The sequence below is a fragment of the Molossus molossus genome, unplaced genomic scaffold (genome assembly GCF_014108415.1).
Source record: "Molossus molossus isolate mMolMol1 unplaced genomic scaffold, mMolMol1.p scaffold_m16_p_15, whole genome shotgun sequence".
Taxonomy (NCBI): domain Eukaryota; kingdom Metazoa; phylum Chordata; class Mammalia; order Chiroptera; family Molossidae; genus Molossus; species Molossus molossus.
In genome coordinates, this window is record NW_023425350.1 from 31584987 (window position 1) to 31601714 (window position 16728).

General features: G+C 46.7%; 1 protein-coding gene across 3 annotated transcripts in view; it reads left to right on the forward strand.

Annotated features, from left to right (window-relative positions):
* The window catches only part of PRKCE (protein kinase C epsilon), a 483491-nt gene that overhangs the window by 397444 nt on the left and 69319 nt on the right, over positions 1–16728 (forward strand). For all 3 annotated transcript variants that reach the window (XM_036262555.1, XM_036262554.1, XM_036262556.1), the window contains one exon: positions 6669–6823. In XM_036262555.1, the coding sequence (XP_036118448.1) occupies positions 6669–6823 (155 nt within the window). The remainder of the gene's footprint in view (positions 1–6668; positions 6824–16728) is intronic.

Below are 16728 nucleotides of genomic sequence, written 5' to 3' on the forward strand. Positions count from 1 at the left end.
ATAAGACATTTGGGACCGTGGAAACAGGGAAGAGACAGAATAACTTCAGGCTACCCTTTTCCAATCCATCTTGAACTCTGATTCTAGAGCAGTTTTTCTCAGCATCAGCTTTCGTGATGCCATTTTCAACTCAAATGGTTTCTAGAGTTGTTTACTTTCTACCTGTTTTCAGAATCACCCCCCCTACACACACACACACACACACACACTGCTACCCAGTCTGTCTCCTTCCTGCCTATATCCAGAGTTACCCACCCTGCTCTTCCCCACACAGTGTTCATGTTTGCTTCCTGCAGGGCTGTACTTCCAACCTGCCAGGCCTCCTCCCCCCTCCTTCCTCCTCGCAGTGTTCAAGACCTTATTCAAGTGTGATCTTTCCCCTCATTCAGACTTGTTTCACCCAATTGCTGCAGTAATGGCCAATTCCATCAATACCAATTGTATTATGAAAAATAAAATATAGAAAGGGTTTTTATATGACTGTTTCTTACAGTGATCATCTGTGAGTGGTAAGGCCCAATGACAGACCGTTATTCTTAGTGGGGCTAAGAAGCTATGACCCGGATACATAGGGGCCACAGTCCCATTTGACACCGGAGAGTTGAGCATTTTGTGATGTTTCTGTGGTTTCCTGTCTTCAATTCCTAGCTCCTGGAAACCAAAGCCATGGCTCACATCGTCTTCCATGTCCTTCAAGCGCCTACCCTGGGCTGGGTACCCAGGACAGACCTGGCGTGCTGATGGGTTAAATGGTGTACACACGCAGGGGAAGAGGCGATGTGACAGAGCGGAGGGTGAGGACCGCGGACGGCACGTGGGAGCAGCGGTTCAGCCCGTCACTGACACGTCAGAGGCGGACTGTGCCAAGCCCAGTGTTTTGTTGGGCACTCATGTGAAATGGACTCGAAAGCGATACAATCTTCACACGTATAAACAGCTAACAGTGATGGAGAGTGTGTCCAAACAAACCCACTTGGCAGGACGCGCAGTGCCGCGGAGAGGAAGCCTCTGCGGCCCGTGCACCTTGAAGGGTGAACAGGGCGCCCGCTGTTCCCTGCGGGCAGGAAAGGTTGGCGCTCTGGGAACACGAAGCCCAGCGGGAACCTCGGCCACGGCGCGGCCCTGCCGGCGTCTAGGTCATTATTAGCCATTCTCACCTTCAGTGGCCATGACATAAAATCTCTTATCTGATTTTATTATTTTACTTGGTATCACAAGACCGTAACTTTTTAGATATTCAGGTGAGATTAAGGGAGGAGGAGGTGGAATAAGCTTTTAAAATCTTTGAATAACTCAGAAAATATATTTGCTTACTTTACCAGGAAGCTGGTGTTTTCTTTTGTTTTCTTTTCCCCTGATGCCAAGGAGGGATTAACGAGTAGCCGCTGGGTTTGCCAGCTTTCTTTTGATTTCACTTTATGTAATTAGGCAGTTCCCAGAATGACTTGAGGTTCTCACCCTGCATCAAAACATGCTTCTCAGATGTGTTAGGCGTGGAGGTCAGAAACAACCCCGACTCGCTGAATGGAGGGAGGGGAAGTGAAACACGTACTTGCTTTAGGACATTCCTGACTATGTAAAAAGGGCTGATTATGCTTTGGGGCCATGCATATCGAGCTGTGTTGAGTAGAAAGTAGGTTAAAACTAAGTTTTAAATGGGCTCAAGTTAGCCCTGGCTGGTGTGGCTCGGTGGGTTGGAGCATCATCCCATACACCAAAATGTTGCGTGTTTGATTTCTGTTAGGGCACATACCCAGGTTGCAGGTTCGATCCCTGCCTTGGGGGGTGTAGGAGGTACCAACAGATGTTTCACTCTCACATGGATGTTTCTCTCTCTCTCTCTCTCTCTCTCTCGTTCTCTCTATCTCTCTCTCGTTCTCCTTTCTTCTCTCTCTAAAATCAATAAAAAAAATTTTAATGGGCTCAAATTAGAATAATTAAAAATGAGCTTAACAACAGAAATAACATGGAGAAAACAACTCTGGTTGACTGCTGAATTTCCAGCATCCCCTAGAGCCTCCCCCGTGGTGAGTGTTTAATCACTCATGCATTCAACAAAGACGTGCTAGGTGCCTACTGTGTGCCAGGGTCAGTCCAGTTGCTGAGCACACAGTAGGAATCCACACTGACAAAAATCTCTCCTTCATGATGTTTGCACGGAGTGATGTCGGATGAGCAGATTTTTACTGAGTGCCTCCCTCAGGATGGAGTGGAGGTCATGGAGGGAGGATGAGATGCATTCCTCAAGGAACTGCGCATCTTACAAGGAAGTGAAGACATCCCTCCACAAAACATGAGTGCTGTTCAAAGTGTAACTGAGTAGTGGGTGCTAACACAGACAGACCCCATGAGGGTGCAGTGGTCAGATGGGCACCGTCCCCAGATTCTGCAGGCAGGGGGCTCACTGCAGCAGGCTGACTCGTCTTGAACTCCCTAAGCTGTAAGAACTTGCAGATACAAATATCAGAACACCCTTTGCTTCCTTTTCTCTCTTATAGCTCCCTAACCTTGTGTATTCTTCTATCCACACAATGCTTGTTTTTAAAGGAAATTATAGCAGTTTTTCTCTGGGGTTAGGCTAATTCCCTTAAAGAACAAAAGAATTACCCACAGGTCCTGCCTTCATTAATTATACAGACTACTGCGGTAGAAACACATAAACCAATTAGATAACTAAAACGTCCATTGTGCTGAAGGCTACAGTGGAGAACACAGCACATATTAGGGGGATTCCACCTTTTCAGGGAAGCCAAGGACAGCTTCCTAGAAGCAAAGATGGCTGCACTTAAATCTGGGGGATGAGGAGGGATTAACCAGGTGAAGGGAGAGGAGAAACATCACAACTGGAGGGAACAGCATGAGCAAAGGCCCTGTGGTAGGAGGCAGTTTGCTACTGGGGCAGAGGGAACAGGAGACAGCTGGAAGTGAGACGATTCGAGCGGTAGGTAGGGCTAGACCATATGGGCTGCATGGCGTATTAAGGAGCTTTCTATTTATTCCAACAGGAAGTCTTTAAAAGAATTAATCAGTAGAATGAGGGGAGGAGAGGGATGGGTTACAACCAGAATTTCATTTCAGCAGGGTACTCTGCCTGTAGTGTGATCAGCATTTGGTGGGGGGGGACTGGAGTCAATATAGGGAGCATTAATAAAGGCACTTGCAAGAATCTAGACAAGAGATAATTGCTTGGGCCAAAATGGTGGTCATGAAGGTGGCAGAGATGGGAAGAAGTAGACAAATATATCAGGTACAAAACAGTAAATACAAAGATACAGTAGGTAAATGCAACAGGACTTGGTGATGGATGTAAGGGATGCGGGAGAGGGAGGTATTGAGATTGACTATACGGTTTCTGACTTGTACAACTGGCTGAATGGGGAAGCCCTGTCCTGAGACAGTCACCCTGGATGGGGACCAGTTTGCTGAGGGAAGATCATGAAGTCAGTTTCGAATATGTTGGGTTTGAGTGCCTTTGAGGCACCTAGAGGGAGTTTCAGAAATGCAGTTGGATAAACAGGTGTGCAGCTTGGAGGGGGAGATTGAGGTGAAGGTGGACATTTGTGAGTTCTCTGAGTCAAGGTGCTTTGAACACTGGGTGTGGATGACATCACTCAGTGAGTACGAAGTGAGCAAAGGGAAGGGTCTAGAACCCAGCCACGTGGGATTCCATGTGCCTGGGGAGAGAAGCCTAGAAGAGGAAGCAGAAAGAACCTGGCCAGAAACACAGGGAGGAAAACCAGCCTGAAGGCCAAGGGAAGCGAGTGCTTATTGGAAGAGATGGTGATCAGGGGAACACACTCGCTGCTGATAGGACAGGAAAAACAAAGACTTGCTAATGATAATAATAACAGCTGTCATACCATCAGAAACAATAGTAATGGACAATCTGTGTGGAGCACCAATTATGAGCCAGGCATCTGAACGTATAATTTAATCCTACTAAGTCTGTATGGCAGGTCCTTCTGTCATCCTCATTTTTACAGAGGAGAAAACTGAGCCAGAGAGATGAAGTCATTTGCCTGAGGTCACTCAGCCACTAAGTGATGAAATCAGGGAGTGAGCTCGCTCTCTCTCTCTCAGCCCCTTTTCTTAAACGCTGTGTCCAGTGTTGGAAGAAAAAAGGCAGCAAGGGAGGGTTGGTTTTTTCAAACACAGCCAAGGAAATACTTCATGGTCGCTGAAGCCCAAGTCCAGGTTGGTGACCCCGGTGGAATGGTGTTGCAGTGGCTATGTCTGATGGTGGCTCAGCAGCACCAGGGAAGCGTTGAATACAGGACACAGCTGTGCCCGCCGTGTGCAAGGCTTTCTGCAGCTGCTCCAGGGCAGCGCGTCTCCAAACTGGGGTCTCCGGACCAGCAGCATCAACATCGCCCAGGAACTAGGCGGTGAAGATTCTCAGGCTCCTTCCCAATCCTCTGAATCAGAAGTAGAACCAGGAATCCATGTTCTAACAAACCTCTGCGTGGTTCTGATGCACACGTTTAGGAATCCTTGTTCTTGGGGATCTTTGAAAAGAAAGAGAAAAAGGAAAACTTGAATAACAATCCACATGTGTCACAGATGCAAAACACCTGGGCAGAAACCGGATGGAAGAGTCAGTGGTTCTCAGCCCTGGCTGCTCATTGGAATCATGGGGAGCTTTGCAAAGTCCTGACACCGGAGTCCTCCCCTCTGGCTTCACTGGGCTGGGGTTGTCCTGAGTATTCACCTTTTGAAATGAGGATTTGAATGGGGAATGGACGATGGAATGATTGGTCAGCAAGGTAGCCTCTGTACTTCTGAGTACAAAATTGTACTCTGGGGAGAGGGCGAGGCAGGTCTGGAAGGGGAAGGGCAGGGCAAATGGAAGAGAAGCTAGGCCGTGGGCCCTTTGTGGATACCAGGGAAGTCTGGAGAATGCTGGAGACTGGTGCGGGAGGAGGCAGTCTGAATCTGTAACAAGTCTTAGCAATGGGCTTATTTTCAGAGCTACCAATAATAAAACCGATGTGCTACCGATTTCATGAATGAAGAAGTATCATTGTGATTTTTCACTCAGTCTTAATGGGAATGAGTCTATGATTTTGGATTGAAAACAATCTGCTGACATTCATTCCCCCGGGAGCTTCGTTTAGGACTCTGTATGTTAAGAAGGTACTCTGCTCCCCTGACCTCTCAAACATTACCGTTTCCCCTTTGTTCCATGAACCTTCCACCCCAGCTGACCTGCTCAGTTCACTGGTCCCTAAACATTCCCACATCCGGGCATTTGTTCATGTCTCCCTCACCTTCTCCTTCTCTCTGGGCCTCGCGCCATCTGAAATCCTCCAGGGCCCCACGGTTCAGAGAGCGGCCCCTTCTTCTAAGCCTTTCAGCACCCAGTGTCTTTAAGGCACTCTGCTCCTACGTTGTTTTTATCCTTCTGCCCACTTTCCATCTCCACCCTGGACAGTGATGGCTTCTAATCATTTCCTCCTGCCTCGCATAGCACCCCACCTGCCACGGGCTTGAAAAATAGTAGTCAAGAAACTGCATAAAACTGAATTCCAGTCCATCGTTGTCCCCCATTGTCATGGACTGTGAATAAGGAGGCACCCCGCACCCTGTGCATGAGCAGTGACTGTGGTTTGGCTGTTCCGAAAGCTGAGCGGAAATATCAGAAGGAACATCGTCCAGAGTGAAAAGTAGCCCTTATGGGAGGGGGTCTTACAGTCTCATTAGTCTATGCTACTTTGTATCACTTTCATAGACCTGCCCTAACAAATTACCACAAGCTTGGTGGCTTAAAACAATAGAAATCTATTCTCTCACAGTTCTGGAGACCGGAGTCTGCAACCAGTGTCACTGGGTCAACAAAACACGGTGTCGGCTAGGCCATGCTCCCTCCAGAGGCCCTGCGAGAGTCTTTTCTTGTCTCTGCCAGCTTCTGGTGGCGGCCGCCTTCCTTGGCTTGTGGCCGCATCACTCCAGTCTCTACCTCCTGGTCACATTGCCTTCTCCTCTCTTCTCAAATCTCCCTCTTATGAGGACATTTGTGATTGCATTTAAGGCCCACCCTGGTGATCCAGGATAATTTCCCATCTCAAGATCCTTAGTGTGTCATCTGCTAAGTCCTATTCTTGCCATCAAAGGGAATGTTCACATGTTCAGGGGTTAGGATGTGGATATTATTCAACCTACCACACATGTAAAGGTAACTGTGCCCTGGCCAGGTAGCTCAGTTGGTTAGAGCATCATTCTGATACGTCAAGGCACATACAAGAAGCAACCAATGAATACATCAGTAAGTGGAGCAGCAAATTGATGTTTCTCTCTCTCTAAAAATAAAGAAATTTTAAAAGAAAGGTTCCTGGGGCCTCCAGACCTGTCCAAGGCCATACTTCAAGGTTGTGATAAGAATGAGACAAAGACCTAGGTGTCCTCTGTGTCAGCTTTGGGCAGCTTCCACTTAACCAAGCCGATGCCCATAACAGTAATACAGAGAAAGACCCTCATTGTAAAGTAACACCTCAGACCCTCATTTGTGTATTCACCCCGGATTGCGTGGATTGCGTGTGTGCTTCCAGGATCCGGCCGCCTCGCACCTTCTGCACCCGTGACTCCCGGCTCCGTTACGTGGGGCTCCCAGGATGCGAGCCTGTGTGGGCTGGGCAGTGGGACCAGCTAAATGACATCTTCTCTCCTTTCAGGACCGCCTCTTCTTCGTCATGGAGTATGTAAACGGTGGGGACCTCATGTTCCAGATCCAGCGCTCCCGAAAATTCGATGAGCCCCGTTCCCGGTTCTATGCCGCGGAGGTGACGTCGGCCCTCATGTTCCTCCACCAGCATGGGGTCATCTACAGGTAGCCCTTCTTTCCTCCTCTCTTGCCTGAAAGTGAAAAGATAAAGAATTCTCCAGACACTTGAACTGACTTTGGCTCCTGCCCAGCTGGTCTCTTAGTAACCCGCCTTAGATGAGTTGTTTTAATTTGCTTGCAGAGGACATTGGGGGACGAGGCTGTTTATCACTGTGAATGTTGATATTTGAATAGCCCCAGGAGACTCACTGCTTGTGCCAGTTATGATTGAAAGCCCAAGAACGACATTTTAAAGGCCTGGCGCCCAACGACCTTGGGGTGACCTTCGTTTCTTTCTCTCCCCACCCTCTTCCTTCAACATCAGGGCATTCTCTTTACTTTTTCCTTCTGTGCCATGAACTTCCTCCCCTTCCCAACCTCTTGCCACTTCCTGAGTTTGTTTGGCTTAGTTGTCTCCAGCAGATAGAATCAGAGAAGGAGGAGTTGCTTAGGGGGTCTCAGGGTTTATGGTCCCGGCCCAGGAGGGGAAGGGAGCTAGACAATATCCAACAGGAAGTGACTCTCTGCAGATCATCTAGTCCCTTATTCCTGCCCTGTCCCATTCCAAATAAACACTAGGCCCAAGCGCATGTGCATGCGCGTGCACACACACACACACACACTCTCACACACATTTTCCAGTAAGGCAGCAGGACTGTTTACGCAGGCTCTTCTGTGAGGTCAGGAATTCTGGGAGGAGTAAATATTTATAATTAGCAACAAGGCACTAAAGTTCCTTAAGTTCTTTCAGTGACTGTCAATTTCTTGGTTTTCGCTTTCTCCTTTTTTTTTTTTTTTTTTTGGTATGTGTCCCTAGCAGGAACCGAACCCAGGATTCTCTGGTCCGTAGGCCGACGCTCCAACCGCTGAGCCAAACCGGCCAGGGCTCTTTTTGTTTTTTTAATTGGGTAGAAGATTAACTGGCTTGGTTCATCCCAGAACCTGGTCCCTCACAAGAACTTGACTGGGGAGTAACACCCCCCCTCTTGGGAGCAGTGTGCCCTGACTAAATGTTCTTAAAGGGCTTCTGACCAACCCCTACCCCAGATTCACTTCCTACTGACATCTTTTAGCTCCCTAAAAGATGTGTCTCTCTGCTCACAAATACTCCTTTAAAAAAAAATCACTTGATCAGGTCAACCTACCCAGGATACTCTCTTCAATGAACTCAAAGTCAGATGATTAGAGACCTTAATTTCATCTGCAAACTCCCTTTCCTTTGCCCTACAGTGTTACATAATCACAATAGTGATGTCCCATCACCTTTCCCACATTCCTTTGGTTAGAGGTAAGTCACACTTTCTGCCAAACTCAAGAGGAGGGGATTATGGGATTATGCCAGAGTGTGTCACAGGAGGTCACCTTCGCTTTTGTCTGCTACAGCTCAATGCACCTTTCTCTTCTCACTTCCCACAATACCTTGTTTTGAAGCCAGGTTCTTAGCTTTCTCAAACTCATCTGCCAACTCCCAGCTTTCCTGTGCTTATGTCCTTCCTTTCTGCCCTCTCTGTCCAGCCCAGAGCCTCATGCAGCTCTGCCTGCCTGCACCAGGACTGGTCCCCACGCCAGAGCAAGTCTCTCCACCCCCCACACTTTTATTTCAATTTGAGGCTGTCATGGCTGAAACCACTGTTCACCTTATGCTCGGGTTAGGCCTCCATGTGGATCCTTCACTAAGCGGCAAACTCTGTCAAGGGCCATTTCTTCTTCATTTATTTTAACCCCTTAATTTTTTTTTTTTTTTTTTTTTTGAGAGAGAGAGAGAGAAGCATCCACGTGAGAAGGAAACATTGATGGGTTGCCTCCTGCATGCCCTTTACTGGGGATTGAGCCCACAGTCAGGGCATGTACCCCAATGGGGAACCTAACGCACCACCCCTGAGCCACCCTGGCCAGGGCTAACCCCTCAATCTTTTTATTTTACGTGCTCTTCTTGTCTTGCACAGAGTAGATAGTTAACAAATGACCATTGGCTTCAATTAGATTGAAACCCTAATCTCTGCCCCCAAAGCATTTACAAGCTAGTTGGAGATATAGGAGTTAGCTATGTGAAAAGCTCACCCATACTACAAGGCAGTGTGTTGTTAGGTGCCATGGCATGAGGAGTTGTCCTTCTTTGAGGTGGTATCCCCATACCTTCCATATTAGAGTGGGTATAGTCATCCACAACTTACTAGCAAGGATTCGGAGACTCGCCTTAAATGATTTCCCCAAGGCCGCGCTTGGTAAGTGACAGGCTTGGGAAGTGTAACTGACAGGTTGATCAACAAGCTAATGCTCTTCACCATGCTGCTTGTTACCCTGCCTTTTCAAGTCCAAGTCCAACTCTTTAGCTTGTCATTCCAGGTATTCTAGGACTTGACTTCCCTTTACATTTCTAGTTTTCTTCTCCTTTCCATTTTCCTAAATGAATGTGTCCCTCTCACCACACCTATGAACACTTTCGCTCTATAGACGTCTGTGAACCACACATTCTCGAGATCTCTCCCCTCTCCTTCCCACCTCCCTGACTGGTGTCCTCCGTCTCTATGATCACCTGGCCTGGCTCCTTCTCCCCTCCAGCCTCCATGCTCCGAGTGCTCGCTTCCTCGGGGCCTCCGTCTTGCTTTGTTCTTACCCTAAAGATTCTCCCTGAGCCATTCCAACATCGGCATGCCTTCAGTGACTCCTGTGTGCCAGTGATTCCCGGGGCATGATGGCCAACCCCTAGTTGTCTCTAGAACCCTAAACAAGACCTTTTTCTTGAATGTCTCTCAAGACTTGACCTTCAAGGCCTTCTTCCTTCTTCCCTGGCTAGTTTGCAATTGTTTGTAAACTTGACTCACTGCTGCTTGGTTTTCTGCCCGTCTATCTATCTATCTATCTATCTATCTATCTATCTATCATCCATCCATCCATCTCCCTTGTTGCCCAGTAGTCTTTCAAAGCACAGGCTGTGTTCCATGTTCCCCTTCTTTGCATCCTACAACTCTTATAAGATAAAGCACTGTCCCCTTTGCTGGCTCTCAGACTCCCGCACTCCCCGGCCCTGGGGCTGCGGTGCACAGCTCTGTGGCTCAGGCCCAGGAATGAAGAGCTCAGGCACTGAGGGGGAGGTGGGGCCCGCTCTGCTCTGTGGCTGGCTTCTGCCCGAGGAAAGAGTGCATTTTCTACCCAGAGGAGAGGCCTTTCTGGGTTTCTAACAAAGACACAGTGTGTGCTGATGGGCCCCGGTGCACCAGCAGTCCCTTTACCACCCCTCCCCGTGCACTCCACCCTCCAGGGGTTCCAGGTTATTTGCCATTCTCCCCCCAATACCATTGTCTTTCATTGTTCTGAGCCTTTATGTCCCCATTGTCTGGATTCCCCTTGCTCCTAATCTGTCTTAATCCGTGAGTAGCCCCCAATTCACAGTCCTGGCCGGGCTGCCTCAAAGTTCCTGGTCTAAAACATACGTGGATTCCGCCCTGACTGGTGTGACTCCATTGGTTGGAGCATCATCCCATACACCAGAAGGTGGTGGGTTTGATTCCTGGTCAGGTCATATACCTAGGTTGCGGGTTCTATCCTCAGTCAGGGAGCACGTGGGAGGCAACCAGTCGATATTTCTCTCTCTCCCTTTCTCTCTCTAAAATCAATTTTAAAATATGTTGATTCCATAATACTGGGGGAGGGGGAATAGATAAGGATATAGGTGAGGAAAGAGTTGATGACTGCTGATATTGGGTGATGGGTACATGCAGGCTCACTATTCTACTTTTGGTATGTTTTTGTTTTTTGGTTTTTTTGGTTGCGTGCCCCTAGCGGGAACTAAACCCGGGACTCTCTGGTCCACAGGCCGATGCTCCAACCGCTGAGCCAAACTGGCCAGGGCTACTTTTGGTATGTTTTGAATTTGCCATAATAATAATAATAATAATAATAATAATAATCTTTTAAAAAAGATAGTGATTCCAAGCTAACAGTCCTAGAGCTTTAGGTCTGGTATGGGTTTCAGAACTCTGTATTTTTTAAAGCGTTCCTCACATGATTTAGGGACCACAGGTCTAGAAAAATGCCCTTCTGCCTTCAGACTGTCAGGTGCCCCTGCTCTGTGAAGCCTTCTCTGACCACCCAGCCTGTCATGGGGATCATACCTTCCCTGAGTGACATAACATCTCTCTTACCAGGCATCTTGCAGGTGCCCTTTGCTGACCTTGTACTTGAGGTACCCGTTCTGTGACTGAGAACGTCAGACTTGAGTGCTCACCTAGTTTGCCTAGGACAGGACCCTGCTTGTACTAGGTGTTCACTACATACTTGTTCTTTTAGTCTATAACTCCAGAGCTTTCCAGTCCATTGGGTTGTTACGTCATAGGTGTATACTTCTTGAAAGTCTGTGTTGGAAGCATTCCTAACATGCAACACATGTTTTGGTTTGTTTTTTTCTTGACCCTAAAAGGCCCCCATTCCTTCATACCTCTCCTTTTATACATTAATGAGAACCAGGTGATCTGCTTCCCGTGATGCTTTGCTTTAAGCTGTCAGCAAAAAGCTTTCTGGGGGAGTTGGTCTGCAGCGGCCGGAGAGGCAGTGAGTGTGTCCTACTGGCTGGTCCGAAGCCCAGGCAGAGACCACGTGTCGTGTGATACAGGGCTTTATTTGGAAGATTGGCAAAGCCAGTTATTGGAGGAGAACTTCATTGCCGAAGTTGAGATAGAATTTTCCAGCCTTCCAGCCTTCCTGCCGGAATTTACACAAACCAATTAGCGACTAATTGGCCAGTGTTGAACGAAGGGAAGAAGGCACTCCTCTGGCTGGTGGCTCACACTTGTAGGAGAGCCCGGTCTGACAGGCTCGGCCCCTCTCCTCTGGTCCCTCTGTGCGCCAGGCTCCCCGCAGCACAGAGCGGGTCTCCGTGTCCCTTCCCAGCGTTCCTGGGACTGCTCTGTGGAGAGAGGCATTAGCTGGCTGAGAGTGGAGGTTTCGAAGGGCTGGCCTTCTTTCCCAAGTGGATTCAGGGAACTGTCTCCTCCTCCACAGCATGCTTAGTGCTTGTGCATTTTCCTCTGAGCTGCTCCGCAGCAGCAGCTGATGCCCTAAGAGCACTCCTGTGTCCACGTGACATGGAAAGGGAGGTTGTGTGACCTGCCCCAGACAGAGGGCAGCCAGGGGCCCTGGGAGGAGAACAAGGCTTGACAGACAGGAATGTATCTCCTTATTCTTTCACGACCCAGAAGCGAGGAGCACCACCGCAGGGGGTGGTGGAGCGTGGCCTCTGCCACGCTGGCCCGGTGTCTCAGCATTTTATGCCTCAGTGATCTCATCTGTAAAGTGGAAGTAATTGTTGTCCCTGTCTCATGAGGTTGTAGGGATTTAGTGAGGTGCTAGGTCTAAATAATTTTGAATAGTGCTTGCCACGCTGTAAGTCCTCAGTAAAGGTTAGCTACTGTTACTGTATCTTGAGTTGACTTTTATTAAGATGTATTGAAAGAACATTGGAGATTTTTTTAATCCAGCCCATGCTTCAAAAGGGAATCCTGGAATTGCAGAAAAAGTGAATTCCTTCCTTCCTCCTTATAAAATTAAACTTCTTTAAAATATATACCTATATTTTATGTTGTCGTAGGAAAGATAAAAATGTAAGCAGGAGGAAAGGTGTGAAGTCAGTTTTCTCTTTATCAGCCTCGTAGCTCCCCACGGTAAAACAGTTGAACAGTTTCTAGAAAATCCAAGAAATCTTGTGGAGAAGAAGCGACTGGCTTCCCCTTGAGAAGCTCAGAGAGTGGCTGCCTGTGTCCGTGTGGCGGCTGAAGGTGGCGGCTGGAAGTCAGGCTGTGGGGGCAGAGGCCACGGTCGGAAAGCATGTGGGAAACGACAAGCTCCTTTATTTCTGTAGAGCATTGCTAGGGATCAACATCCGTCCCTTGGAGCAGTACAAGCGGGTCTTTACCCAGCAGAGGAGGAACTTGTACGTCATAAAGCTCTCCTGTTCCTTGACTTCTCCCAGACTCTCCACCCTGATGGAGCCCTCAGTGCCACCGTCTGCCCCGGGAGCCCGTGTGTGCCGGGTGCCCGAATTGGGTGGCCAGTGGGGAGACCAGAGGAAACAGGGGGTGTCTCTGCTCTGGCCCAGTTCACTCTGTACTCGAGAGGTGCTTAGGAAAGGCTTTCCGTGTTTATGATGATGTTTATAAAAAGTCAAATAAGAATTAAGAGCAGGAAACAAAGATATAATCAAATCTCAGAGCATCTGATAAACCTGAGTCTTAAATGTCTTGTTCTCTCCAGGTCTGGGGGACAAAGCCCAGAAGGTGGGGTTTAGAGGGCGTTTCCCTTGAAAACGTTGAGACATTGAGGTCTCTGGCAGGGCCCTCCCAGCCGGCCTCCCTGGAACATGCACGTGAAGTTTTGATGTACACTGCAGTCTTGGCCTCCTGCCAGTCGGAGGCAGTGTGCCTGCCTCGGTCTCTGGAGTCATCTCCTACCATTGGCACAGTGGGCATTTCCTGACTCGATGGAGTGTGCAGTTAAGTCCTGTGTTAATACGTGGACGGTCTAATATTTAGAGTCTCATCTTCTTTCAACACATTTTCAATTAATCCAATGCTAACACGAAACAGGGGAGGGGGAGGAATTGGGGTGATGCCGTTTCTCTTCCCAGTTTTCTAGGACCTGGCCCTTAGAAGGTCACTTAGAGCTCCTGGGGGTCTCTTACCCCACAGAGCATTGTTCTCAGCTGTTGGAATTTCCCTACCCATAGAAAATGATATGTATTTTTATTTTATTATTATTAGTTTTAAATATACTAACTTTATTTTCCTCTTCTTATAGTACACACCCAGTATCACATCTGGTAAGAATTCTTATTTTTTTTCCATCTTCTCCAGAAGTAGAAGATGGTTTTTAATATAAAACCCCTCCAGATCGAAGGGCTGAGCGTGTAATGGGAGAATACAGCTGCCAGGGCAAGCGTCTCGAGTGTGAATGTTAGACCAGTGAGGGCCTCAGACAAGCTGATCAATTTTATAGATGGAACTTGGGAACCAGACCTGGGCAGTGACGCGCCCAAGTTTACACAGCGAGGTGTTATAAAATTCAGATGTTATTTTAATCAAAGATGTACATATAGATAAGTCCGACTGCTCTACCAGGTGTTTAAAGAAATAAAAAGCTGTTTTCTGCCCTCTCTACCCCACCGCCAACTTCCCCTTTTACAGAGACAACCACTTTCAATTCTTTTAGGTGACACTTTGGGTATGGACCTATGTGTTTCTAAATAACATGCATTTATTGTTCCTTTTTTAAAACTTTATTTTAGGCATTATCTAGCGACTTTCCACTATGAAAGTAAGAATTTGGTTCTCAATAGGGTTTATTGTAATTTTTTAAATGAATATACATTATTTATTTTGTTAATTCTCACCCAAGGATATTTTTTCATTAATTTTTATAGAGTGGAAGGGTGGTAGGGAGAGAGAGAGAGAAACATTGATATGAGAGAGACACATCAATTGGCTGCCTCTCTGGGGCTGAGGATCGAACCTGCAACCCAGGTATGTGCTCTTAACTGGAATTAAACCAGCAACCCTTTGGTCTGTGGGCCAACACTCAAATTGCTGAGCCAAACCAGCCAGGGCCATTGTATACATTATTATGACTGTGAAATAGTACTTGAAACTAAGCTGTTGGTAAGTTTTAATTACTTTTCCTTCCCTATAAAATTTCTTTGTTTTCCCCATAGATAAGAAATATCTATTGGTTTTCTATATGGTTATTATAACTTCAACTCAGACTCTATAGATTGTCCATGACTCCCTTCAGGATGTTTAGGTGCCACAGGTCTTCTATGATTTTATATTCCTGGATGAATTCCTCCCAAAGCCTTCTAAATGGCTCCAGTCTGAATGGTTGTCCTCCATGCCTGCTGCAAGGCTCTAACCCTGGGCTCCCTGCACTGGTCCTAGCACTTCCTCTCGCCTCTGTCTATGTGGAAACTCCTGTCTTTTCTATTCCATGTCTCCTCTTTCTTGATAGACTCCCTTGATGTAGTAAAGCAACACAAGCAGTTTTCTGAGAAACAGTATAGGAAGTAAATCTTTGAGACCTCCCTTTTATATCTAAAATCATCTTTATCTTACTCTGAAACTTGCCAGAGAGTTTGGCTGGGTATAGAATTCTAGATTAAAAACTATTATTCCTCAAAATTTAGTAGTGTTCTATTTCCTTCTCACTTCCAGTGTTGCTATTTAGAAGTCTAAAAATATTTTGACTCTTGATTCTTTGTAAGGACCTATTCCTTTTGTAATGAAAGCTTGTTAATTACTTAATAATGTGGGATAGGCCTATTTTCATCCATTGCACTGGGCCTTGGAAAAACCTTTTCAATTTAGAAAGTCGTTTTCTTTGGTTCTGGAAAATGTTTATTTAAGGATTCCTTCTCTTCTTTTTTCTCTTTCTGGAACTATCATTCGGATGTTGTATTAGTTAATTAGTTAATTAATTAATTAGTTCACAGTAAACTAGTCTGGGTGACCACTTAGTTGGGGAACCTTGGGCATCAGTATTTTTGGACCTTTCCTCTGAGAGTGCTCAGATTACCCTGGGAAAACATTTCAAGTCCTGCCTGAAGAGAGAGGGCTTGGCAGCCAATATCATGGGAGCCAAATGAGGGAGGAGGGTGGGAGGGCCCAGCTCCCAGCATACACGTGTCCATTTAATTTTCCTGTTTTCAGTTCTTCCCCCTGGTGCCCGTCCTCTCTCCCTGTTCTACCCTGAGCCTGGAGAGAGAGACCCTCTGTTTCTTTTCTCTAGAGAGTAAACCCCTGGGGGAAGGGAAGGGGCTGTGCAAAGTAAACAAGAAAATCTAGTTTATAATTGCTGTTCTACCAAATATCTTCATTTCGTCTCTCCCCACATCACCATTACCTCCAGAGATAACTGTTGCTACAAATTCCTGAGCTTTGGTAAGGCAGAAGGTGGGAGATACTGTAGTATAAATTTCATTGTTCTTAACTTTTGCCATTGCTGGTTTAGGATACAGCTCTTGTGGGGGTCTACTAAGTCATGTATCACTCATCCCTTTGCTTACCAGCTTCCAGGTTTGTGTTGCTATTGTTTCTTCTCTTGGTCTCTTCATCTTTGTGTATTTAAGCCTTTGTGTATAATTTTGGGAAGAAAAGAAAAATAGTTGTGAGTATTCAAGCTATCCTCTATCCAGAAGTCAACAATAATAATAATAACAACAACAACAACAACAACAACCACAGCAGTAGTAACAATAACGATAGCAAGATACTTATCTAGCCTTCGTTACAAGCAAGACACAACTCTGAGCACTTTGTGATTCATTTAATCATTGCAACAACTCTGTTTGGTAGATCCTGCTATTACCCATGGGATTTATGCTCTTTCCAAAAAAAGGATATCCTGCCCAATCCCATCCCATTGCTGCCACTGTCAGGTCACCCTGTCCTGTTGCTGCCAGCTGCGGTTTTGCGTGGGAAGGAAAGTTCTATGCTGGAGACAGCACTGAGTTTGAAGTCAGAGAACTGGGGTGGAATCCTGGGCCTGCCTCATCTTTGTTGTGTTTGGGGGGGGGGGGCAGAATACTTAAACTGTTTGAAATGTAGTTTCCTTATTGTACCATGGGAATTAAAACATAAACCTCCCTGTACTATTTTGAGAATTACATGAGAAAACAGTTGCAGAAGTGCCAAGTGTAATTCTTGGTACCTAGGAGCTCCATAAGTATTGGTTGGATGACTGGGAAGCATAGGGGATGGAGTCAGAGGATGTTATGGCTGAATTGTATCCTCTCCAAATTCATATGTTGAAGTCCTAATCCCCAGTACCTTAAAATATAACTATATTGAGAGATAGGGTCTTTAAAGAGGTAAAAGGTAAAATAAGATCATGTGCGTGGGCCCTCAACTGATATGACTGGTGTCCTT